The 25,089-nt window shown below is 46.8% G+C and overlaps 1 protein-coding gene and 1 pseudogene across 3 annotated transcripts; both read right to left on the bottom strand.

The window, feature by feature from the left end:
- Positions 1 to 1,261: 1,261 nt before the first annotated feature.
- Positions 1,262 to 10,525, bottom strand: LOC122207858 (myeloid cell surface antigen CD33-like). 3 transcript variants are annotated; one of them, XM_042918113.1, is made up of 7 exons: positions 10,112 to 10,525; positions 9,674 to 10,051; positions 9,257 to 9,535; positions 8,980 to 9,027; positions 7,290 to 7,386; positions 6,920 to 7,001; positions 1,262 to 1,726 (listed from the first exon to the last, which is right to left on the bottom strand). In XM_042918113.1, exons 1-7 carry the CDS (start codon positions 10,149 to 10,151, stop codon positions 1,562 to 1,564), a joined length of 1,089 nt encoding a protein of 362 aa, XP_042774047.1. In that variant the 5' UTR covers positions 10,152 to 10,525; the 3' UTR covers positions 1,262 to 1,561. The 3 variants fall into 3 exon arrangements, 2 of the variants coding, with proteins under 2 accessions (XP_042774047.1, XP_042774046.1); XR_006197046.1 differs by adding an exon at positions 6,580 to 6,718 and having other exon boundaries at positions 1,696 to 1,726; positions 9,674 to 10,190; XM_042918112.1 differs by having other exon boundaries at positions 9,674 to 10,190.
- A 10,811-nt stretch (positions 10,526 to 21,336) lies between these two features.
- LOC122208871 lies at positions 21,337 to 23,008 on the bottom strand (annotated as a pseudogene).
- Positions 23,009 to 25,089: the final 2,081 nt, after the last annotated feature.

Consider the following 25,089-nt stretch of genomic DNA (forward strand, 5'->3'; position numbering starts at 1 on the left):
AACAACCTGGAATTGGGGCACCTGGGTGGCTCAGTCGGTTAAACGTCCGACTTCGGCTCAGGTCATGATCTCATGGTTTGTGAGTTCAAGCCCCGCATTGGGCTCTCTGCTGACAGCTCAGAGCCTGGAGCCTGCTTCGGATTCTGTGTCTCCTTCTCTCTCTGCCTCTCCCCTGCTCAGGCTCTGTCTCTGTATAGGACTCTGTCAAAAATAAATAAAAGTTTAAAAAAAAACCAACCTGTAATAGAGGTCAAAAAACTATAGCTAGTGGGCTGCCTACTTTGTACATAAAATTTTGTTGGAACACATCCACTTTAATTCATTTCTAGCACGTTTATGGCTGCATTTGCACTATAAACACAGAGTTGGATAGTTGCTACAGAGACCATACAGCTTGCAAAGCAGAAAATATATGCTCTCTGCCCCTCTGAAAAAAAAATTCCTGCCCCCTGATCTGGAAAGTCAAATTAGAGGCTTGTAAATTAGTCTTTGGGGCTGAGGAGATGGAGAGGTATTTTGACTGTGGTCAGCCCTGATTTTTAGGAGGTTCTGTAAATGTTAATATGTGATTTTGCCTCTAACAGGACTAGTAGGAAGCAGGCAGGGTGGAAAGGGAGGACTCAGAAGGGGAGAGGGATGATGCTGGAGGCCAAGTCAGGGAAGAGATCCATGGGGAGGGTTTTCTTCATCTGATAAATATTCAGTAATATTTACCACTAAGTACTATGTATGCATATAGAGTTTATTTTTTCCAGCTTTATTAAGATATAATTGACACACAACATTGTGTAATTTTATTTATTTATTTTTTTAATGTTTACTTATTTTTGAGAGAGACAGTGCAAGCCATGGAGGGGCAGACACACACACACACACAATCCGAAACAGTCCCGATCCGAAACAGGCTCCAGGCTCTAAGCTGTCAGCACAGAGCCCGATGTGGGGCTCAAACTCATGATCTGTGAGATCATGACCTGAGCCGAAGTCAGACGCTTAACCGACTGAGCCACCCAGGTGCCCCTACATTGTGTAAATTTAAAGTGTACAATGTAATGATTTGATATATGTGTACATTGCAAAATGATTGCCACATGGGAGGGTTTCGAGTACAGAGTGAGGCTGACTCATTGCTGATGTGGTGTCCGGGACAGAACATATCCAGCCTCTAAGTGAAATGTCACTGACACCTTTCTGTCCAAGGGGGAAAGAACCAATGTGCACCAAAGTCTCACAACGCAGCAGGATTTGTGCTGTGTGTTTTCCATATGCACTTTAATCCTCATGGAAGCCCTTACATCCATTTTGTAAAGCAGAAAACCGAGACATGGAGGAGTAAGGTGGCTTGCTTGACATCATAGTGCTAATAAATGAAAGAGCCTTGAATCCATGCCAGGCCTCTCTGATTGCAAAGCCTTAGTTCCAATACAGCAAGAAACTCACATATAGTAGTTTATAAGTCCATTGCCTATGGGGATGTTAAGTCTCCAAGAACCAGCCTTTGGGTCCCCCTTCCTAGAGGATATGGACGCTCCCTCTGAGGCTGTTTGCTCCAGGTGGTTCGTCACTTTGTATTGATCTCTGAATATTCTGTGCAGGTGTTCTCCTTCATCTTGTGAAAGCTGATGGAGGCATAATGCAGCTCCTCCTCCATTTCCAAGGTGGGGGGCACCCCTGCAGAGCTTGTGGGCTCAGCAGGGAGTTCTGGCTCAGACTCCTGCTGGTAACCCTGTGTGGAGAGCAAAGAAGGGCTCAGAGCAGGGCTCTTGGGGTGGGAGGGGGGTAAGGTGAGAAGGCAGAGAGGGTCCATGAAGTGAATTTGATTCGATAGGACATTGCTCTTTCTTCCAGTCTTTTATCAAACATTTCTTATTTAGCAGATATAACACTATTGATTGCTTTCAAATTTTACTGAGCACTCACTCAGACCTATGCGGAGAAACATAGAGAGAAACTAATTCTCAGAGAGGTTAGGTGCTACCCAAGGCCACACACCTGTTGATCATGAACTCAACCCTGGTCACTCTGGCACGGGACACGCAGGAGGGTGTTTATGAAAAGTTGACTTTTCTTCTGGGCATGTCTCCTTTGTTCTCACACTGTTACCTACATCCACAACACTTCTGACACCAGATTTGTGGGGTTTTCCCCACAGCAAGCAATTCTCCAACACCAGCTGAGTGGCCTGCAGTTCACTTCAATTCTGACACTCCCTACCCAGAGATAATGCCGGATCCCACACATTAAGGGCTCAGTCTTACAAGGCTAACCTCACCCCCAATTCACCTGCTAATAGGAAGTCGAGGTTGTAACCCGTGCTTCTGACCAACTGGCTATAAATTCGTGGTTGCCATAACACCTATCTCAGGTTTCATTAATTTGCTAGAGTGGCTCATAGAACTCAGGAAAGCAGTTTGATGTTTACCAGCTTATTATAAAAGGATGTGATAAAAGACACAGGTGAACATCCAAATGGAAGAGGTGCCTAGGGTGAGGTTTGGGGGGGGGGCGGTGGGGAGTGGCAGGAGCTTCCACACCCTCTCCAGATGTACTCCTAGCATCTCCGTGTTGGAAGATTCCAACTTGGAAGTTCCTTGAACTCCATACTTTTGGGATGTTAATGGAGACTTCATCATATACACATGATGGATCACTAATTTCATTTCTAGCATCTCGCCCCTCTCTGGATAATGGGGAGTGGGGATGAAAATACTGAGCTTCTAATCATGCCTTGGTCTTTCTTGTGATCTGCTCATCCAGAAGCCCACCCAGAGTCACCTTGTTAGAACAAAAGATGCTCCTATCACCCAGAAGGTTCCAAGGGATGTAGAAGTATGACCATTTTCTGTTGCAGATTAATTTCTCAAGATGTATGGCAACATTTCTCAAGAGCATTTGCACTTCCTCTCCTCCCATTTTCTCTTGAACTCATTCCAATCAAGAAAACTTCCTCCACTGGGCAACCATATCTGCTTTTCTCAAGATTAACTGTGACACCATGTGCTAAATTTAAATGGTCATTTCTCAGAACTGATCTTACTGGGATTACTACCATTTGAAACAAATAAGCGTTCTCTTCTCCTTGAAACTTCATCTCCCTTTGGCTACCAGGACCCAAATCTACACTCTTTTTGTCATTTCTTTTTTTTTCTCAGTGGTCTTCTTGTTTTCACCTTGTATCCCTGTCTCCCGGGGCTCTGTCTGTGGACCTCTTCTCTTCCTTGTGGCTTCATCCCCTATCAGACCTTGGTGTGTATGCTCCCCAAATCTCTGTGCCTCCTACCTGGACCCCTCTCCTGAGCTCCAGACCCTTGCCATCTAACTTGTCTTCTTCATTTGGACATCTCAGAGGCACCTGAAGCTTATAGTAACCAAAATAAAGTTTGAACCTCCCTGAGAAATATACTCCCGCAGAGATGACAATTTCAGGAATTGGTAGTTCAATTATTTATGTTGCTCAAGGCAACCACATCGGAGTCATCTTTGGTATCTATGGACATGTATGGGCATCTATGGGTATTTATGACATCTATTCACATGTCTGGACATGCATGGACACCTGTGGATATTTACGGCATCTGTGGAGTCATTTTTGGCATTTATCACATCCATGTGGTGGAGGCAGTGAACTATCTCCGCTCACATCACACACATACTCTACCATTCCATTAGCAAATCCTGATTCATCATTGTTACCCATCGGACTATGTCTTATGGACTGAATTGTGTCTCCTTGGATTTATATGTTGAAGCTCTAACACCCAGTGCGCTATATTTGGGGATGGGGCTTTAAAAAAAGTAATTAGGTTTAAGTGAGGTCATTAAGATAGGGCCCAAAATGACTTCCGTCCTCATAAGAAGAAGAGACCCTGGAGATGTGTGTGCATAGAGAAAAGGCCATGTGAGGACATAGAGAGAAGGTAGTAATCTGCAAGCCAAGGGGAGAGTTTTCAGGAGAAACTAACCCTGCTATCACCTTGATCTTGGACTTCCAGCATAACAAAATATATGTTTCTGTAGTTTAAGACACTCAGTCTACAGTATCTTGTTATGGGAGCCTACATTATCTCTTGCCTGGATTACTTGAGTTTCTTCCTTATTTGGTGTCCTCTTTTCCTAGCCTGATATAGGTATTCTCAGCACAGCAGACAGAGTGATCCCATTAAAATGAGCATCAGTTCAAAAAAATAAATAAATAAATAAAATAAAATGAGCATCAGTTCATGTCTGTGAAATAATAAAAGATAAATATGTATCAGAAGACAGAGAGAGAGAGAGAGAGAGAGAGAGAAAGAGATCTACCCTTGGTTCCTGCACAGATTTCCTAAGACCCTTTTAAATTTCCTAAGTGATAATTGTGTTAGGAGCATCTTCTGGTCTAATGTTTGGTCTTTGACCCTGGTTCTTGACACAGAGTTCCTAAATCCCTTGGGATTTCCTGGACAACAGCAGTGTCTTTTGTTCTAATGATGCAAATCTTGGTTGGCTCCTGGATGGAGGCTGGTCACAGAAATACAAAGCTGCGGTTAGAAGCTTGGAACTTCCAGCCCCATGTCCTCATCCCCCAGGAAGGGGAGAGGGGTGGGAAATAGAAGTAATGATCAATCATGTCTATGTCCATAAAAATCCCAATAGTATGGGGGTGGCGGTTAGGGAGTTTCTGGGTTAGTGAATATGTGGAGGGTGGCATACCTGGAAATAACTTGGGAGCTCCACACATCTCTTCTATCTGGATGGTCATCTGTATCCTTCATCATATACTTTTATAATAAACTGGTACACAGTAAACAAAATGCTTTCCTGAGTTCTGTGGGCCTCTCTGACAAAGTAATTGAAACCGAGGAAGGGGGTCGTGGGAACACCCGATTTATGGCCGGTTGGTTAGAAGCACAAGTGACAACTTGAACTTGTGGTTGGTGTCTTAAGGGCGGTGGGGCTGTCTTATGGGCTGAGCCCTTATCTGTGGGATGTGATGCTAGCTCCAGATAGATAGTGTCAGAATTGAGTTGAGTTGTACAGTAGGACATCTGGACAGTGTCAGAGAGAATTATTTGGTGTGGTGAAAACCACACACACATTTAGAGACCAAAAGAGTAAGAAGTTAGGTATTTTGGATGAGTAGTAGTTCTGTGTGGTTTTCCTTTATGTTATCACCCTTCTCAAAATACAAAGATAATTATGGTGAACTGCAGGGCCTTGTAATATCTGCAGCCTCCATGCCTCTCTCCATCTTCATTTCCTACCCATCATTACCCACTTCCCCCCTCCCACACAGCTCTGTTCAAACACACTGTCCAACTTGCTGTTTTCCCCACACACCAGGCATGCCCCAACCTCAGGACCCCCAAACCTTGTTTAGAGCCATAGTGATTCTCTCAGGGTTCACGCTGTGCTCCCTCACTTCCTGTGGGTGTCTTCTCAAAGACTCCAGTGCCAGGACTGACACCTCTCATTCTTCCATCTAATGCCCCTCCATAGCACTATTTCCTGACAATTTCTTGCATATTTTCACTACCTATATGTCCACTGTTTTCTCCACACACACACCCCTCAATAAATGTAAGTCCTTGACAGCAGGGACATTTTATATTTGTAACATACGTACTTGTAAAAACAGAGATATTTCCCAAGTATGCAGAACAATCGACAAGTGGAAGATATTTGCAAAAGGAATGAATGAAGGCAAGGTGATTGCAGATCATGTACTCAGAAACCTCAGTGGTGTCCACCTTAGAGTTTTAAATGAATAAATGAAAATTAGAGCTTGGAGATGAGCAGGACTAGGGCAGATTGACACAGACACATGAGAAGGTGAGCACAGCGGAGGAATGATTCTGAGATGCAAAACGCTCGCTATGCTTGAGGCGAGTGAGCAGGCTGGTGTCGGAGAGACAGAAGCATTGAAGGGGACCTTGGGTTTCCTGCCCCAAATCTCATACCAAGTTGTGTGGGCACCCGACTTGCAGCAGTGTGGAGAAGCAGTGCTTTTCAAACTTGGTCATGTGGGACAAGGGTTCTGCCTGGAGGTGATGCTAACGTGCCAGGGAGGAGAAGCGGGGAGGGCTGCAGCAGGGTAGGGACTAAGAGGGGAGCTCAGCTCAAAGGGAGTGGATGCATTATGCTGTACTGAGGAGAAGAACAGGACTGCACACCCTGCAGCACATTGGTGTGAGAAGTGCAGGGCTGGGGTGGGACAGGGTTGGGTCGCTGGCAGGGTATTAGGGACACCAGTGCCATCAGGGAGGTGGGTGATCAGCAGGAAGAGTATGTTTAGGAGCGTATTAACCATATGTTTGTGATGCTTTGGCATCTGGGGCCTTGCTAATCCTAGAGGAACTGCCCCTGCCAGGACTAGCCAATCTCTAGAGATGTTAAAGGACTTGCCTTGCAAGCATCTCTTTCATATGCAGACCAATCCATCCAAATCTCACACCCAAACCCTCCTTTATCCAGCTCTTACATTCTGGGTCACTATTCTTCTGCCTAATCACCCCAGGGCCAAGTACCTAGCAACTAGGGACGGCCCCAACACCCCGGAGCTTGCTGAAATGATTCAAACTAGCCAATCTTAAACTTACTTACCCCTTCTCAGCATGCCTTTCCTGTGGAAACTCCAATAAAGGCTCCCATCTGTGTCTCTCTATGCCCCCTCTGCCTCTTGGCCGACCTCAACCCTGTCCGTATGGTCTTGTATGTGATCATGTGTCCTTCTTCCTGGGAACTTGAGTAACAGAGTGCCTTTTCAGAGGCAATCACCCCTTGATCTGTTGGCCTCAGACACTGAATAATAATAAAACCTACATTTTCAACTAAGCAGGAAGGTGATGAGCTCATTTCTGGATGTGCTGAATGGAGCATGGCTGTGCACCACCCCAGGAGATGCAGAGGAGAATCTGCACACCAGGATGCCCACATCACTCACCAGGGGAGCTGGCCCTACAACTGAGTGGATGTCGTCCACGCCCGCTGCTCTCCGGGATGCTGTCTTCCTACAGGTCTTCACTCTGATGAGAGAACCAGGGTCTCTGACATAGGGTCACTCTCTTGAGGCTGGAGTGAGCTACTATGGCAGGTCAACGGTGGAGTGAGCCCAGAAGCCTTCATATCAAGACTTTGTAACAAGGTGCCCCGGCTCCGGGACTTCTGGGACCAAGGCTGGGAACACACTCATGCTTGGCCCAGTGGTATCAGCTGGATTCTTACCATGACTGCACCTTTCGCCCTTGCTGTAGGGCTTCACAACCCCTGCAGGTCCCGCTTCTTCCCCTCTCGCCCACATCAACACAGCTCACCCAAAGAAGATGAGGCAGAGGCAGAGAGCAAGCAGCGTGGTGACACCAGCTCCCCAAATGGCACCTTTAATCACTCCTGCCCTGGTTTCCAGGTTCCCTGTAGACAGAGGCACTTGGGGTCAACTCCAATCTTGACAAGCAAGACACTTGGAGTCAACTCCAATCTTGACAAGCAAGACACTTGGAGTCAACTCCAATCTTGACAAGCAAGACACTTGGAGTCAACTCCAATCTTGACAAGCAAGACACTTGGGGTCAACTCCAATCTTGACAAGCAAGACACTTGGAGTCAACTCCAATCTTGACAACTCCAGCATACTGAGAGGGGTACTCGTCGCCTCCCATCCAGGGTTCAGCCCTGAGGGTCTCCCACCCACTGTAGGACCTCAGCCTCCACCAGAAGGACATGGTTTGTGTGACATCATCTAGCCCTCACACTCCTGTTCAGCTACTACCATTTTTTCTAGGACCCAGGTTCTTCTCTGCAGCAGATCCCAGATCTGTCTGCAGCAGGACCGTGGGGCTCTGGGCCCCGTGGGTGTGCCAGAGAGAGAGACGTATGCACACAGCATATGTCTCTGTGGGATGTGGAAAGATCTTGTCCTTCCTTCTCTCCAGGGAAGCTGTTTGAATCTCCTCTCCTGGCCTCCACTGACCCTGTCTCAGGACCAAAGGTGGTCTCTTATGCTTCCAGAAGTGGGTGGAAGCAGCCAAGTATATATACTGTGAGCCCAACACACCCAGGGTGAGGGATGTGTCTCTGTCAACCATTTGGTGGGCACTGAAAGAGTCCAAAAGGAGCTCACTGTCCAGGTGGGAACCAGATGTCACTGCCAATGGGAATAGAACAGTGAGGGAAAGGCTGGGCTCAGAGAGAGGTCAAGGTGAGAGCTGAGGATTCACAGTCAAAAAATGTCCCGGAGGGGCGCCTGGGTGGCTCAGTCGGTTAAGCCTCCAACTTCAGCTCAGGTCACGATCTCACGGTCCGTGAGTTAGAGCCCCGCGTCAGGCTCTGGGCCGATGGCTCAGAGCCTGGAGCCTGCTTCTGATTCTGTGTCTCCCTCTCTCTCTGCCCCTCCCCCGTTCATGCTCTGTCTCTCTCTGTCTCAAAAATAAATAAACGTTAAAAAAAAATTAAAAAAAAAATGTCCCTGAGACATTTGGGGACAGTGAAACTACTCTGCACGATAACACTAGATGGATACATGTCATTATAAATTGTCCAACCCATAGAATGCACAACACCAAGAATGAACCCTAATGTCAACTATGGACTTTCGGTGATAAAGGCAATTACATGTAGGTTTGATTGTGACAAACGTATTCTCTGGTGGGGGACACAGATAGTGGAGAGGCTATGCATACAAAAGCAGGGGCTTGGGGGAAATCTCTCTACCTTCAGCTCAATTTTGTTATGAACCTAAAACTCCCCCCCTCTAAAAATAAAGTCTCCTAAAAATGCCCCAAGGCCTTCAATGACTGGAGGAAGATAAAGAGTATACTCAAGATGGTGGGGAGAAAATAGCAGGTCACCCTGGCAAGACCAGAGTGGGAGGGGATGAGAGAGGAGGGCTGAGGGGGTTTCTCATGTCTAACTACAGCCCACCACACATCTACCCACTGACTCTGAAAGTCCCGCTCTGAAAGAAACTGCTAGTCAGTGCTCCATGGACAGGAGGCTTCTTCCCACCTTTGTCATCCACTAGGCAGACATCAGCTGTCGAGTTCTGTGTGGCACCTAGGATGGGAGGACAGGATTTCCCTCTTTAGTGAGGAAGGGTGATGTGAGATGCATGTGGACATCCTCCCACCCCCAGAAGCCACAGAAACACAGGAGGGACAGGACTTGAGTCATTCGAGGTCCCCTCCTCAGCCAGGCCTCCAGGACTAAAGCATCAGCATCCAGAACCTGGACTTCATGCCCCTCACCCCCTCAGGCACTCAGGTCATCCTGTCCCTACACTCACAGGTGACATTGAGCTGGATGGTCCTTTCCACCATCACACCAGCTGCAGGGAACTTCACCTGACAGGTGAGGTTGGTACCATGGTCCTGGGGCCGTGGGGTGAGGGTGAGCACTGAGGAGAGGTGGGTCCTGGGGCCCAGGGAGGTGAGGGCCGCTGACATCCAGGAGAAGATGGGGGGCGTGCCCCGCTCACAGGCCCAGGGCACAGAGCAGGTCAGGTTCCTGGGGTGTCCACACTCCAAGGTCTCAGGGATGAGGATGTCAGGTGTGTGGGTGAGGGCTGGTGAGGAGAGGGGGAGACACAGGGATCAGAAAGAGGGTCTGAGGTGACACCCTAAAAGAAGCCTCAGGCTTCGGTCAAGGTTGTCCCGGGATCCCTATCCTTCCCCTGTGGCCTCCCCTGCAGTGTGCTCCTTACCTGTCACATGCACAGAGAGCTGATTCTGTCTGTAACTATATCTTATATTAATCCCTGTCTCCACCCTAAAGACGTACGTCCCTGAGTCCCTTCTCTGTGCATCTCTGATGTCCAGGGAGCAGTTGCGGTCCCGAGGGTCTCCAAGGAGGCGGAATCGGCCCTGGGTCTCCTTCTGTACTTTTCGATCTGGGTTGTTTGTGGCCACTGGAGCATCCAAATATATGTGGGCCCTTTCCCGGAACCAGTAGCCATGAACAGGGCTAGTCAAGTAGCTCATGGGGTTGGAGAATTTGCAAGGCACGTATACACACAGGCCCTCCTGCACTGTCAGTGACTCCTGCACTTGCAGCCAGTATCTCTCATCCTGAGCCTGGGACCCTGTGGAGAAGGCAGGGTCAGCGGCAGTCCCCAGCTTCCCTCTCCCCTCAGCCCACTCACCTGCCCATAGCAGGAGCAGCAGCAGCGGTGGCAGCAGCATCTAGAGACAGAGGGTGTCTGGGCTTCCTGTGGGTGAAGGAGAAGGGAAGGCAGAGGGAGGGAAGCTGAGGAGGACCCACGGGAAGCTGGGGAGGAGCATGAGGTCTCACGATTTCACAAAAGGGGAACTGCCGCTGCGGAGCTCACCCCCTCTCTGCACAGAGCCTGTGACCCCCGCACTCCCAGTCCAAGACCCTGGAGACCCACCCAGGGAGGAGAGACCAAGAACAGACCCTGTATCCTGCCCCCCATCTCCACTCTTCCCTCCACCACGGGAGCCTGGACCAGGACCTCTGAGAGCATATGAGGCATGGGACACAGTGAGTCTCCTAAGATCCTCCCATCTGAGGTGCTTGTCTGAGCAGCATGGTCTACACCAAGGAGCTAATCAACTCCTGTCTACAGCTGGAGGGTCACAGCCTTGTCTGGACCGAGTGGTCAGTCCTGCAAGGTGGAGGATTCTTTAGGTGTGTGAGCATCTGGGGCATAAGAAAAGACGGGGGCCACGGTGAGGTGAAGGCAGGATTCCTTCATGGATTCACTGATTGATTCTCCAAATACTTGGTGAACATCTGTGTTGGGGGACCTGAAGACAAGACACATGGGGCTGACCTGGTCCATCCTGCAACAGGGACCCCACCCAAGGTGCCACTTCCTCTGCAGATACACTGTGCTTTCACTTTGTCCCTGTTAGGTTCACAGCTGCAGGCATGTGTGACTTTGCAATGTCTCTGCTGGCCTACTGCTGGTTATTTTCTAAATATTCAAGGATGGGTCCATTTTTTTTTTTTTTTGCTTCTGTTATGCTGATTCATGAAGTTTCAGTGGCATCTCCAAATGGAAAACCATGTAGCGTCTTCATGTCAAACAAAAGGGAGAACACAAGTTCATGAGCCAGTGGACACTCTTTTCCATGAATGCTGTCTATACAGTCATTTGTGGACTGAAGCAATATGTTTGGTTGTTCATCATACAGATTAACATTTCCCGTCAGGTAAAAAATCTGATTCTCAAGGTGAAATTGGCTCAAAACACATAATATTCCAGAAAACATGAGTGGAATGAATATACGGCTGCAATTAAAATTTTAGGTTCTGCTCATGTATTTTTCCATCTCACTCTGTGGAGTATACATCTGGCAAATCCTTGATGTCTCTATTTACAATATGCATATATAATAGCATTTGCCGTCAACCATTTGTAAAATCTTCAAAACACAATAGTATCTGAATAAATGTTCCATAAACATTACTACCATAGAGACACTTTTGCACCTTATCTGATAAGTGAGGAATTGAGTCTCCAATAAGTGAAATCATACCTTATTCTGGATTATTAAAAACGTACGATTGTGGCACATAATGGAGAAGCCAATGCAGTTGGTTTTACAGTAAAGAAAGTTATACCATTTTCATGGAATGGGAGGATCTGTGAGTTCTCATTATGTTTCTTTAATGAACTTTGTACTTTTTATAAGACAGAATATAACTACTTGAAGTGTGCCTTTCTATGAATCCTGACAAATGTATACCTCCACAATCCGGACGTGAACGTAACCACCATCTCAACTGGGTTTCTGGCACCTCTGTGCAGCTCATCAAGCCATCTCCAGCCCCAGGTAACCATTGATCTGTTCCCTGCATGGTGAATTAATTTTGCCAATTTGAGAATTTCCTAGAAATGTACACTTTGTGTCTTCTGTATTCTCTCACTCAGCACAATAATTTTGAAATTGATCCAAGTCATATTTATAGTTCATAATGCATTTATTACTATGTATTATGCCATTCATGGGTATATTGTAATCTTTTATTTATTCACCTATTGATAGACATTTGAGATTTTCAAGTTTGGGCTATGAATAGGAAGGTGAAACCTTTTTATGGACATGTTTATACTATATATATAGCATATATACTGTATAAAAACTATATATATAGTTTATAGATATATAGTTTATATATATAGTTTATATATAGTATATAAACTATACTATAGTATATAAACTATACGATACTATAGTATATAAACAAGTTTGGGCTATAAATAGGAAGGTGAAACCTTTTTATGGACATATTTATATACTATACAAACTATATATATGTATATATACACATATATATGTATATATACATATATACACATATATATGTGTATATATACATATATATAAAACACATATATATGTATATACATATATACACATATATATGTATATACATATATATGTGTATATATATATAAAACACTCCCGTGAGTATATAAAAGAAGGATATTTGTGAGACTGACATAACAATGTGTGTCAACTATACTTCAATAACAAAATAGACATAAAAACTGCTAAAAGAGAAAAAAGAGTCCCTCCCCAAAAGTGTCATTATTAGGTCAAAGAGTAACTGCGTGTCTCACACTAGCAGGAATTGCTACACTACTCTCCATAATGGTTTTAACCTTTACTACTCCTATCCACAATATTTCAGAATTCTGGTACCTCCACACTCTTGTTAATATTTGGTATTGTCAGCCTTTTAAAAATTTTAGCAATTTTGCAGAAGTTTAGTGGTATCTTGTGTTTTTTAATTCTTTTTTTGTTTATTTTTAAGAGAGAGAGTGTGTGTGCGCGGGGAAAGGGCAGAGAGAAAAAGAGAGAGAGAGAGAATCTCAAGCAGGCTCTACTAGGTTGACGAAGAGCCTGATGTGGGCCTCGAACTCAGTAACTGTGAGATCATGACCTGAGTCGAAATCGAGAGTTGAACACTTAACCGACTGGCTACCCAGGGGCCTCTTTAATTCTCAATGCATTTTAATTTTAGACATAGTGAGATTCACCTGTTAACATGTACAATTCTGTGAAATTTGACTGATATATAGAATTATGTAATCATAACCACAGTCAAGGTACTGAAGAGTGCCATTCCCCAAGATCTTCTTTCCTCCTGTCGCTTGGTGGCCGTGTCCTCCCTCCTCCCACAACCTCTGCAAAAATGCTGGTCTGTTCTCCATCCCTCTTATTTTGCTGTTTACAGAATGTCATAGAAATGGAATCATGCAAGAGTCTGGCTTCATTCATTTGGCCTAATGCATTAGAAGGTCCTCCATATTGTTGAGTATATATGCTAATAATTTGTACAATCTTGTATACACTAACCCCCGGGAGACCATTGGGGTTGTTTCCTGTTTTGGGGTGACTATGAATAAAATAACTTAACATTCACATGCAGGTTTTGTGGGAACGTGTTTTTGTTTCTCCTGGGTAAATATTAGGCATTAGGTCCTCAGTCCCACATTTGGTGTAGGTTTGACTGAGACACGATTGCCAAACTGTTCTCCACAGTGGCTGTACCATCTGGTGTTTCCACCAGCAATGTGTGTGGTAGGTCCTGGTTGCTCCACACTCTCTTTCGTATTGGATATTACCAGGATTTTTCTCTTATTTTCGTTTGGATTCTTTAGCCTTTGTAAGAGGAGTGCACTGGTATCTCATCCTGGTTCTAATCTGTGATTTCCTAAAGACAGGTGATGCTGGGCAAGTTTTCATGTGCTCATTCTCCATCCATTTTCCTTCTTTGGTGACGTGGTTGATTGAATCGTTGGCTGCTTTGTTTTTACTGAAGCAAAATATGCATAACAGAACCTCTACCCTTTTAACCATTTTAATTGTTTAGGTCAAGGGCATTGTAGGGCGACCACCACCACCACCATCCATCTCCACAACCTTTTTCATCATCCCAATGTGACATTTTGTGCCTGTTAAATTAATAAGCCTCCATTCCCCCACCCATCTCCTGACCTTCACAGCCCTCATTGTATTTTCTGTCTGTAAACTTGAGCTCTCTAGATACTTGGGGTAATGGAATCATACAGTATTTGTCCTTTTGTGACTGGCTTATTTCACTCACAGTAACGTCCTCAATCCACATTGTAGAATGTGTCAAACGTTCATTCGTTTTAATACTGTGTAATATTCCACCTTTTGTTTTTGTGTTTATCTGTTGTTAGACCCTTGGGTTTTTTCTGCCGTTTTCACTGTCATGAATCATGCTGCTATGAACATGGATGTAGAAATATCTATTCAAGTTCCTGATTTTGAGCTTTTGTGTATATACTCAGACATGAGGTTCCTATCTCCTATGGTAATTCAATTTTTAATTTAAAAAAAAAAATTTTTTTTAACGTTTATTTATTTATTTTTTTTTTTTTTCAACGTTTTTTATTTATTTTTGGGACAGAGAGAGACAGAGCATGAACGGGGGAGGGGCAGAGAGAGAGGGAGACACAGAATCGGAAACAGGCTCCAGGCTCCGAGCCATCAGCCCAGAGCCTGACGCGGGGCTCGAACTCACGGATCGCGAGATCGTGACCTGGCTGAAGTCGGACGCTTAACCGACTGCGCCACCCAGGCGCCCCAACGTTTATTTATTTTTGAGACAGAGAGAGACAGAGCATGAACGGGGGAGGGGCAGAGAGAGAGGGAGACACAGAATCGGAAGCAGGCTCCAGGCTCTGAACCATCAGCCCAGAGCCCGACGCGGGGCTCGAACTCATGGACCGCGAGATCGTGACCTGAGCTGAAGTCGGACGCTTAACCGACTGAGCCACCCAGGCGCCCCTCAATTTTTAATTTTTTGAGGAACTGCCATACTGAATTCCACAGCCAATGCACCCTTTATAATCTCAAGAGCAAAACACAGGACTTCCACATTCTCTGCATCCTTGCCAACACTTGTGATTTCCTGGGTTTTGTTTTGCGTTGTTTTTCATGATACCATCACTGTGTGGTTGCAGTCTGCATTTGGCTGATATTAGATTTTGACCATCTTTTCATGTACTTAGTGGTCATTTGTATACTTTGTGAAAAAAATCTATTCAAATCCTTTGTCAATTTGTAAACAGGGTTGTTTCATTTCTCTCTATTTTTTACACAGTTAGGTTTCATTTGTTTACTCATTGTTTGGTTTTGAGGGTCCTTGGTATATACTGGATACAACTCATTCATCAGATATATGTTTATAGGTATTTTCTCTCTGTCCGTCACTTCTCTTTTAGCTCTGTTAAGAGTGGCTTTTACAGAACAGCAGGTGCCTGGTCCCCAAGATGTGTGCCATGCCTGTGGTGACCCACTAGTGTATCAGGTCATGGAGGAACAAAGTAAAGGAAGTCTGGGGACCAATGGAGGCATTTAGGGGTGCAAAAATCACTTGATCAGTGCTGTGGACTGAACAATGTCCCCAAAGTAACCTCTGTCTTAATCCCTGAAACCTGTAGATGTTACCTTACACGGAAACAGGGTCTTTGCAGATGTGATGAAGTTAGAGATATGGACTTGGAGATCATCCTAGATTATCTGGGTTGGGCCCTAAACCTATCACAGTGTCCTTCTAAAGGGGAAGCAGAGGGTGACCTGCTACACACAGAGTAGCATGAGGCGACATGACCAGAGAAACCCTGAGTGGAACAGTGACACCACAGATTAAGGAAGCCAGCAGCCACCATCACCCAGAAGAAGCAGGAGGAGTCTCTCCTTGAGCCTCAGGAGGGTGTGGAGCCCAACCAGTCCTGATTTCTGTTCAGCAAAACTGAATTGGGATTCTGGCGTTCAGAATACAGTACCCCAAGTTGTGTCCCTTGGGCATAATGACCCTTTCAGACTGAAAGAATTTTAAAAATGGCAGTTGAGGAAGGACTTTGTGACCTTCCCCTGCAGTGGGTCTCACTGAGAGGTGCCCTCCCTCTACCCGGAGGAAAGGAGCATCACATCTCTGAAGACAGATGGACAAAAGCCAGACGAAAAGATGGACTTGCCAAGCCCTCTGTTACTACCCACAGCTCAAACTCTGTTCTTCTGGGTGTGGCCCTGAGTTTCCACTCTTCATCAGATCTATCTTTAAAAAACCACTGAGATTTAACCATTTATTTGGGTCTTCATTTCCTTATGAGGGATACATAAATCTCATATTAAATACACTTTCATGTTTTCCTGTCCTTCACCTGTCCTGTGTTACAGGTCCCAGGGGAGAACTTAGCAGGGCAGAGGGAAGAAATGTGCTTCATTCCTTACACAGCTTTCTGGTCTCCTTGTGAGGGATTGATTACATTTCCTTTGTTTTAAGACACTGAGAGTGTGTCCTTTGTGACAACGGCCCTCAGAAGCTGATACAGGAGGGAAGTCGGAGATGCCCTCTCCAGGAGCAATGCAGAGAAACACAGAGAGCAACCCTCCCTCTCCAGACCCTTCTTGGCTCTCTCTTTTTCCCCCACACACCACACTCATTATCTCGGAGAAAAATCCTGTTTGTTTTATCCTCATAATGTGTCCAAAATAAATGCCCACTCTCTTTGGTTTGAGCCAACATCACTTCCTGTCTGCAGTAGGCATCATTTCCCTTCCCCATCTCTGTTGTGCTGTCATGGACCCATTCAGGCCAGTCCTGAGCAGAGCAGCCACAGGGATCCTATTAAAAGGAAAGTTCTATCATATCTCTGCTCTCCTCAAAGGCTTCAGATTGTTGCATTTTCAGCAAGGCTCACATGGTCTGCACCCCCACTGGGTGTCCACCCCCTCTGGGTCTCTTCCCCTATGAGGTCTGCACACCCACGGGGTCTGCACCATCCACCCAGCATCCCCACCTGACGCTCCTGTGCTCTCAATCTTGGCCACTTGTTTCCAGTGAAACACCAAGCCAGCTCCCACGTCAGAGCTCTTACACTCACTGTGCCTTCTTTTCCATTTTCTTGGAGTAATTTTCTCTTAAGCAAACACAGAACCTGCCTTGTCACTGCCTCAAGTCTTTGCTCAAATGTCACCTCCTCCTACTCTTGGTTGTAGAACATGCTCCCCAATATGTCACGTGCCGCTCAGTCTACATGGTTTCTCTCCAAAAACATTTTCTACCCAGTGTGCTCTGTATTATTTCCTCTTTGTTTCTTTTGATTTCTATCCTTCTTGTCTACAGAATGACATCTTCTTGATTATAATGATTTTTTTTTTTTTTGCTATGTTCACGGATGCACCCTGACACCTACAAGGTGGTGTGTCAATAGTACTTGTTGAAGGAGTCTGTAAATAGGTGAATATTACTTCACTCAAAACCATATGAGACTCTCACTCTCACACACACACTTGTGCATACACACAGCTGGGTGGCATTTACTACTGAGCCTGAAGGTGACCAGGACTTGGAGATGCAGGAATGGGGAAAGTCTCATGCAAAGTCTTATAGTCAAAAGATCTCTAACATGGCTGGGTGTGGAGAAGTTGCAAGATGCAGGGAGAGCTAGGGATCTGGGTGGGGAGCCCAGAAGGGAACAGACCATGCCAGGTCTTCGAATCTAGCCTGTTTGCACCTCGATCTTGGCCATGGAGAGGAATTGTAGCTCTTCATACTGTGGAGGAAGTGGACAATAATGGCGTCCTGAGGGGCACCTGGGTGGCTCAGTCGGTTAAGCGGCCGACTTCGGCTCAGGTCATGATCTTGCGGTCTGTGAGTTCGAGCCCCGCGTCGGGCTCTGTGCTGACAGCTCAGAGCCTGGAGCCTGTTTCAGATTCTGTGTCTCCCTCTCTCTGACCCTCCCCTGTTCATGCTCTGTCTCTCTCTGTCTCAATAAATAAACATTAAAAAAAATAATAATAATGGCGTCCTGAGACTCCTTCTGGAGGCCTGTGTTGAGGAGGCAGGTGGATTAGAAGCCTAGAGAAGAGACCACAGGAACAAGCAGGGTCAGGATGGGGAGGAGACGAGCATGAGGATGAGCAGGAGGAAGGATGGACAAGACTGAGTGACGTGTTGGATCAGGCAGAAGGGAGGGAGGTCACGGTGGAGAACCACACCCCAGTTCTGGCCTTAAAGATGAGGCCATGCCAGCCATGTGAGGGAATTCCAGTGGAGATGAATGTTCAAGAGGAATGTGGTAGCTCAACCTCGGCCATGCTAAGTGAAGCAATCCTGGGGCCATCCTGGAGGAGGTGATGGTGGGATGTTGGGTGGTGGGCTGCCCACATCACTCACCTGAGGGATTAACTGGGGGTGGTGTTGGCCTCCTCCACGCCCCCTGCAGGCCTGGCTGTCTCCTTCCTGAGGAATCTCAGTGTAAGAGAAGACACCAGGGCCTTTTGGTCTGGTCCTGGGAATGCAGGGCCAACTGATTCACTCCGGTTCCCAGTTAAGGGGCTGGAGGGCAGACTAGGTGGGAGAGTGCAGGTCTGGCCCCATAGACGGCCGTGAGCACAGCAGGCTCAGCCCGTCCTGTTCTGGACACTGTGGAATCCTCACACCTGGTCAGCCTCCCCCCTGCCCTGCCCTCTGACCTGTTCAGTCCCTCCTGCACTGGGTCTGAGACTCAGCCACATGTCCCCACCCTCCCCATGCTTCCCCTCCCCCTGGGGCAGTGTTTACATGAGGATGATGAAGCAGAGGAGGAAGAGCAGGGTCTTGACAGTCACTTCCCCAGTGGCTACTAGAGCCACCATGTCAGGGACCCTGACTGTCCTGTAGGAACATGGGATGAGGACAAATTCATGTGCTTGATTGCAACCCTGAGTCCTCTGCTCCCTGCAGTATTCTTGACATTGGTTCTCAAGTCCTTCCTGCACCATTGGATGGGGGACCACCTGTGCCTGGGCCTCACCCCACCCTGTGCCCTGGCTTTCCAGCAGTAGGATGGGAAAAATATGCATAAGTGGGACTTCATCGAAATGAATCCTTTTATTCATCTATTAGCCCTATTGAGAAAGTAAAAAGCCAACCTATTGAGTAGGAGAAAAAAATTACCAATGATAGATCTGATAAGGGAGTAGTATCCAGCACATAAAAAGAACACTTACAACTCAACAACAAAAAGACAAACAACCAAATTTAAAACCGGACATTTGCAACAACGTGGGTGGAACTAGAGTGTATTATGCCAAGCAAAATAATCAGAGAAAGAGAGATATTGTATTATTTCACTCATATGTGGAATTTAAGAAACACAACAGATGAACGTAGGGGAAGGAAAGGAAAAAGAAAACAAAAACAGAGAGGGAGGAAAACCATAAGACACTCTTAAAAACAGAGAATATACTGAGGGTGCTGGAGGGGAGGTGGTTGGGGGACAGACTAGATGGGTGATGGGCATTAAGAAGGGCACTTGTTAGGATAAGCACTGGGTGTTATATGCAAGTGATGAACCCCAAAATATACTCCTGACACCATTATTACACCATATGTTAACTAACTTGGATTTAAATTTAAATAATAAATAAATAAATAAATAAATAAATAAATAAATAAATAAATGTCTGGAATGGGGTCCAGCAACCTACATTTTACAGATTTGCCAGGAGATTTTCCTCCACAACAGCATTGGATAATCACTCTCTTAAATAACATGTAACATTTTACAGTAGCAAACTCAAAAATACACTGAAGAATAATAACATAAAATAAAAATAGGAACAGGACTTAAATAAGTTCTGCAGAGAAGATATACATATGACAAATATGTCCAAAAACAAAACAAAAAAAAGAACGACATCATTAGTCATTACGTAAATGCAAATCAGACTGCACTGACGTACTCCTTCACACCCACTGGTAGGCTATCATTATTTTTTAAAGGAAAATAACAATACTGGTGAAAATATTTAGAAACTGGAAGCCTCACACACTGCTGGTGGGAATGTAAAATGGTGTTGTCACTGTGGCAAACAGTCTGGTATTATCCTCAGAAAGTTAAGACATAGAAACCACCTTTTGACCTAGCATTTACACTCCTGAACATATGCATTTGACCTAGCATTTACACTCCTGAAATGGAAAACAGTGTTCAACAACAACATGTCGTCTGATGTTCATAGTAGCATTCTAACAGCCCCAAGAAGAAGCCACCCAAATGTCCATCTGCTCATAAATGGAAGAACAGAATGTAGTACATCCATACAATAGAACAACAAAAGAGAATTAGTACTCATACATGTTCTACGTGTGATCCTTGGAAAGGTTTTGTAAAATGAAAGAAACCAGACACCGAAGGCCACACTTTGGGGGATTTCATTTAGTTGACATATTCCACAGTAGGCAAATCACCAGAGACAGAAGTCAGATTAGTGGTTTCCCGGGGTCAGGAGGAGGGGGAATGCGGGGGTCATTGCCTAACAGGTATGGGTGTCCCTTTGGGGTGATGACAATGCAGGGTGGATGGAATCAGGCAGTGGTGATAGTTGCACAACATTGGGACATCCTAAAAGCCATCTATTGTGCACTTAAAAATGGATGCAATGGAGAGTTACCTTTTAGGTGAATTTTTCCTCAAAAAAAAAAATAATGCATATCCATAAAAATACCATATGGAGAGATTGGTTCCCACCTGGTTCTGGCAAAGATCAAAAAGTTTCACCCCATTCAGAGTTGGTGGAAACACATAATTTTCACCCCGGCTGTTGGGAATATAACCTTGTCCACCCTCTGTGGAGAAAACTTGGCCATGTCTCTCAAAAGTAGAAAGAACGTAAGGGGCACCTGGGTGGCTCGGTCAGTTGGGCATCCGACTTCGGCTCAGGTCGCGATCTTGCGGTCCGTGAGCTCAAGCCCCACGTTGGGCTCTGTGCTGACAGCTCAGAGCCTGGAGCCTGCTTCGGATTCTGTGTCTCCTTCTCTCTCTGCCCCTCCCCTGCTCGCACTTTGTCTCTCTCTCTCTCTCTCTAAAAAAAAAAAAAAAAACAAAAAAAACGTAAGATCCTGCTCTTCTGGTTCTAAGAATTTATCCCATAGACCTAGACACACACACATGGAATGAGATACAAGATTATCAACTGCAGTTCTTCTGTTGGTGGAATAAAATGGACACCGTGATTTTCCATTAGTAGAAAAATGCATGCAGCAGAACCCATCCATGTGAAGGAATACTGCACAGTCATGGATAAGAAGGAGGACAGTCTGTGCCACTGATAGCAAAGGGCCCCTATATCCTTAGTGCAAACACTGCAATGCTCAGAGCAGCCCACGGACCCTGGTCATTTGCCAGGAGGGGACTTGGTATCTGAGGACAGATTCTGCTGTGCATTCTGAATACTTGTCCATGTGAACATATTACCTGTACAGAAGTATTAAATAAGTACTTGTTAGGGAAAATAAAAGACAGAGCAGGAAGAGTCATCAGGAGACACATGATAAGGTGCCTGGAGAGGCAGATGGCCAGGTGGCCCTGTTCTACTGGTTCTCCTGGTAACAGGGGGGAGAGCAGAAATGGGGGACGGAGGGGCCGTTGGGGACAGCTGCTCACAGGGCATGGGAGCTGGAGAGGAGGAGGGATCACTGGGTTCACCCACAGGGGTTCCTGGTCCCCAGAGTCCGTCAAAATGAGGCAGGGACCCAGCTCTTTCCTGAGCTTGGAAGAGGCCCAAGTCCCTACAGCCTGGGAGAAGGCTGCTTCCTACCTGTGCTGTGTCCCAGGCAGACCCTGAATGATGGGTTCTGTGTGGCACCTAGGATGGAAGGACGGGATTTCCCTCTTCAATGGGGTGGGGTGATGTGAGATACATGTAGACATCCCCCCACCGCCAGAAGCCACAGAAACACGGGAGAGACAGGGCTTGAATCCTTCTAGGTCCCCTACTCAGCCAGGGCTCCAGGACTAAAGCATCAGCATCAGCACCCAGACCTGGACCTCCTGCCCCTCATCCCCTCAGGCACCCAGGTGGTCCTGGCCCCACACTCACAGGTGACATTGAGCTGGACGGTCCTTTCCACCACACCAATTGTAGGGAACTTCACCTGACAGGTGACGTTGGTGCTGTGGTCCTGGAGCCGTGGGGTGAGAGTGAGCACTGAGGAGAGGTGAGTCCTGGGGTCCAGGCAGGTGAGGGAGGATGACGTCCAAGAGAAGATGGGGGGTGTGCCCCGCTCACAGGCTCAGGGCACAGAGCGGGTCAGGTTACTGGGGGGTGTCCAGACTCCAGGGTCTTAGGGATGAGGATGTCAGGTGTGTGGGTCAGGGCTGGGGGGAAATGGGGAGACACGGGGATCAGAAGGTGGGTCCACAGTGTGGCCCTGAGAGAAGCCTCAGGATTTGGTCCAGCTCCTGACTCTGAGGCCTGACATATGTTACCCCCCAACCCATCCCAGGTTGTCCTGGGACCTTACCCATCACTTGCACAGAGCGCTGGGTCTGTGTGTAACTATATCTCAAATAAGGCCCTCTCTCCACCCTAAAGACATATGTCCCCAAGTCACTTCTCCGTGCATCTCTGATATCCAGGAAGCAATTGTAGTCCCGGGGGTTTCCAAGGAGGTGGGATCAGCCCTGGGTCTCCCGCTGCAATTGTTGACGGGGGTTGTTTGTGGCCACTGGAGCATCCCAGTGTATACTGACCCCTTCCCGAAACCAGTATCCGTGAGCTGGGGCATTGTCACTGTATTGGACCAGGGGGTAAGAGAAACTGGAGTGCACGAAACACACACAGGCCCTTCTGCACCGTCACGGACTCTCGCACTCGCAGCTGGAAGCTGGGATCCTGAGCCCGGGACCCTGCAGGGAATCGAGGGTCAGTAGCGGCCCCCGCCCGCCTGGCCCTCTCCCCTCCGCCCACTCACCTGCCCACAACAGGGGCAGCAGCAGAGGCAACAACATCTTAGAGACAGATGTCTGGGCTTCCTGTGGGTGAAGAAGGGAAGGCAGAGGGAGGCTGAGGGGGGCCCACGGGAAGCTGGGGAGGAGCACGAGGCCTCATGATTTCGCAAAAGGGGAACTGCCGCTGCGGAGCTCACCCCCTCTCTGCACAGAGCCTGTGACACCCTGAAAGACCAGACCCAGGCCGGACGACTAGTGACTATGTCCCCGACATGGCCGCAGAAAGAAGTTCCCGCTCTAACCTCAGACCACGCATCCTCCCCTTGAGTAAATTATGTTTTCTAAGATGAAACATAGGGGTTTCATCAGGCTACTGATTGACGCATTCTTCCGAAGTCTGAGGTGGGAGGAAGGGGAGTGTGAGAGGCATGGAAAGTGTGAGTTGAAGAGGGAGGGCTTCTCTCAGGGGCCAGAGGCAGGAGCCCTCAACCCTGTCCAGGCTTAGAATGACCTGGGAGCATTTTAATAACTGACCCCTCCCCAAACCAGTTAAATCAGAGTCTCTGGGGATGGTATTTGGTGCTAGGTATTTATATAGCACAGCAAGGCTGACAGCCAATGGTTAACAGGTGACCAATGAGAAACGTTCTGTATACACTGAGGCCAAACATGTTAAACAACCTCAGACACAGTGGTTCTTAAACTTCAGGTGCATCAGAATCTCCTGGAAGACTTGTTCAAACACAGATTGCTGAGCCCCACCCCCAGAGTTTCTGATTCAGTAGGTCTGTGACCACCAGGCCCAACATTTGCATTTTTAACAAGTTCCAGGTGACTCTGAAAATTGCTGATCTGGGACCACACTTTGGCAGCCAATCGGCTGAGGCCACGACCCTTCCCCAGCCAATCGGCTAAGGCCATGATCCCTATAAAACCTTTGTGCTTTTGAAACTCTCTCCCTCTCTCCCTCTCCCTCTCTCCCTCTCTCCCTCTCTCCCTCTCTCCCTCTCTCCCTCTCTCCCTCTCTCCCTCTCTCCCTCTCTCCCTCTCTCCCTCTCTCCCTCTCTCCCTCTCTCCCTCTCTCCCTCTCTCCCTCTCTCCCTCTCTCCCTCTCTCCCTCTCTCCCTCTCTCCCTCCGGTATCTCACCACTGCCTCAGGTGCAGGTAGGGGATTTAGCTCGAGCTAGCTCGACTAAAGGCTCTTTGCTTTTGCATCAGACTTGGCTCCCTGGTGGTCTTTGGGGATCATGAATTCTGGGCATGACAACCCCTCGGCCTGAGACCCGGGAGACCCACCCAGGGAGGACAGACCAGGAGCAGACCTCCGGGCACTTCCCTCTGTCACCGGAGCCTGGTTCACAGGGATGTGGGTCCTGCCTGTGGGGGCGGCCTCGACTTTGCTGGAGGCTTATCCTGATGGGGAAAAGTGCAGCAGTGATGTCTGAGATCTCCTCAGCACGAGTGCTGGAGAGTGGGTGTCCTAAGTCTTGCTGCTCAGGCTGTGGGCCCATTTGCTCTGGGGAAGCAGTCACTTCTTGGCCTGGCTCGATTTATAGCCTCTATGGTGTCTACACCTGTTATTCTTTTTTTGTTTTCTTTCCAAAATAGGAAAGGCTTTTTTCTCTTTCTTTCTTTCTTTCTTTCTTTCTTTCTTTCTTTCTTTCTTTCTAATTTAATTTACATCCAAGTTATTTAGCATACAGTGCAACAATGACCTCAGGAATAGACTCCTTAGTGCCCCTTACCCATTTAGCCCATCCCTCCTCCCACAAGCCCTCCAGTAACCCTCAGTTTGTTCTCCATATTTATGAGTCTCTTCTGTTTTGTCCCCCTCCCTGTTTTTACATTATTTTTGTTTCCCTTCCCTTATGTTCATCTGTTTTGTCTCTTAAAGTCCTCCGATGAGTGAAGTCTTATGATATTTGTCTTTCTCTAATTTCGCTTAGCATGATACCCTCCAGTTCCATCCACGTAGTTGCAAATGGCAAGATTTCATTCTTTTTGATTGCCGAGTAATACTCCATTGTGTGTGTGTGTGTGTGTGTGTGTGTGTATATATATATACATACATATATATATATACCACATCTTTATCCATTCATCCATCGATGGATATTTGGGGTCTTTCCATACTTTGGCTATTGTTGATAGTGCTGCTATAAACGTGGGGGTGCATGTTTCCCAGGAAGGCTGTATTTTTAAGACTAAACAAATAGCACAAACGTAGACCTGGCATTCTTAAGCAGGGGCATTGCCTGCACCCCACCCCACCCCCCAGCCAGGGGACCATTAACAGTGTCTTGACACATTTGATTTTCATAGCTTAGGACGAGGGTGTGTCTGGCAATTGGTGGGTTGAGACTAGGGATCCATTTAAATATATCCTCTGATGT

This window comes from Panthera leo, chromosome E2 (genome assembly GCF_018350215.1).
Source record: "Panthera leo isolate Ple1 chromosome E2, P.leo_Ple1_pat1.1, whole genome shotgun sequence".
Taxonomy (NCBI): domain Eukaryota; kingdom Metazoa; phylum Chordata; class Mammalia; order Carnivora; family Felidae; genus Panthera; species Panthera leo.

Coding starts and splice junctions, on each gene's coding strand:
- LOC122207858 (XM_042918112.1), bottom strand. CDS start 10,151: ATGCTGCTGCCACCGCTGCTGCTGCTCCTGCTATGGGCAGGTGAGTGG. Junction 9,028..9,256: donor CATCCAGCTCAATGTCACCT/GTGAGTGTAGGG, acceptor CTCCCATCCTAG/GTGCCACACAGAACTCGACA. Junction 7,387..8,979: donor CTGCCTAGTGGATGACAAAG/GTGGGAAGAAGC, acceptor CTCTGTCTACAG/GGAACCTGGAAACCAGGGCA.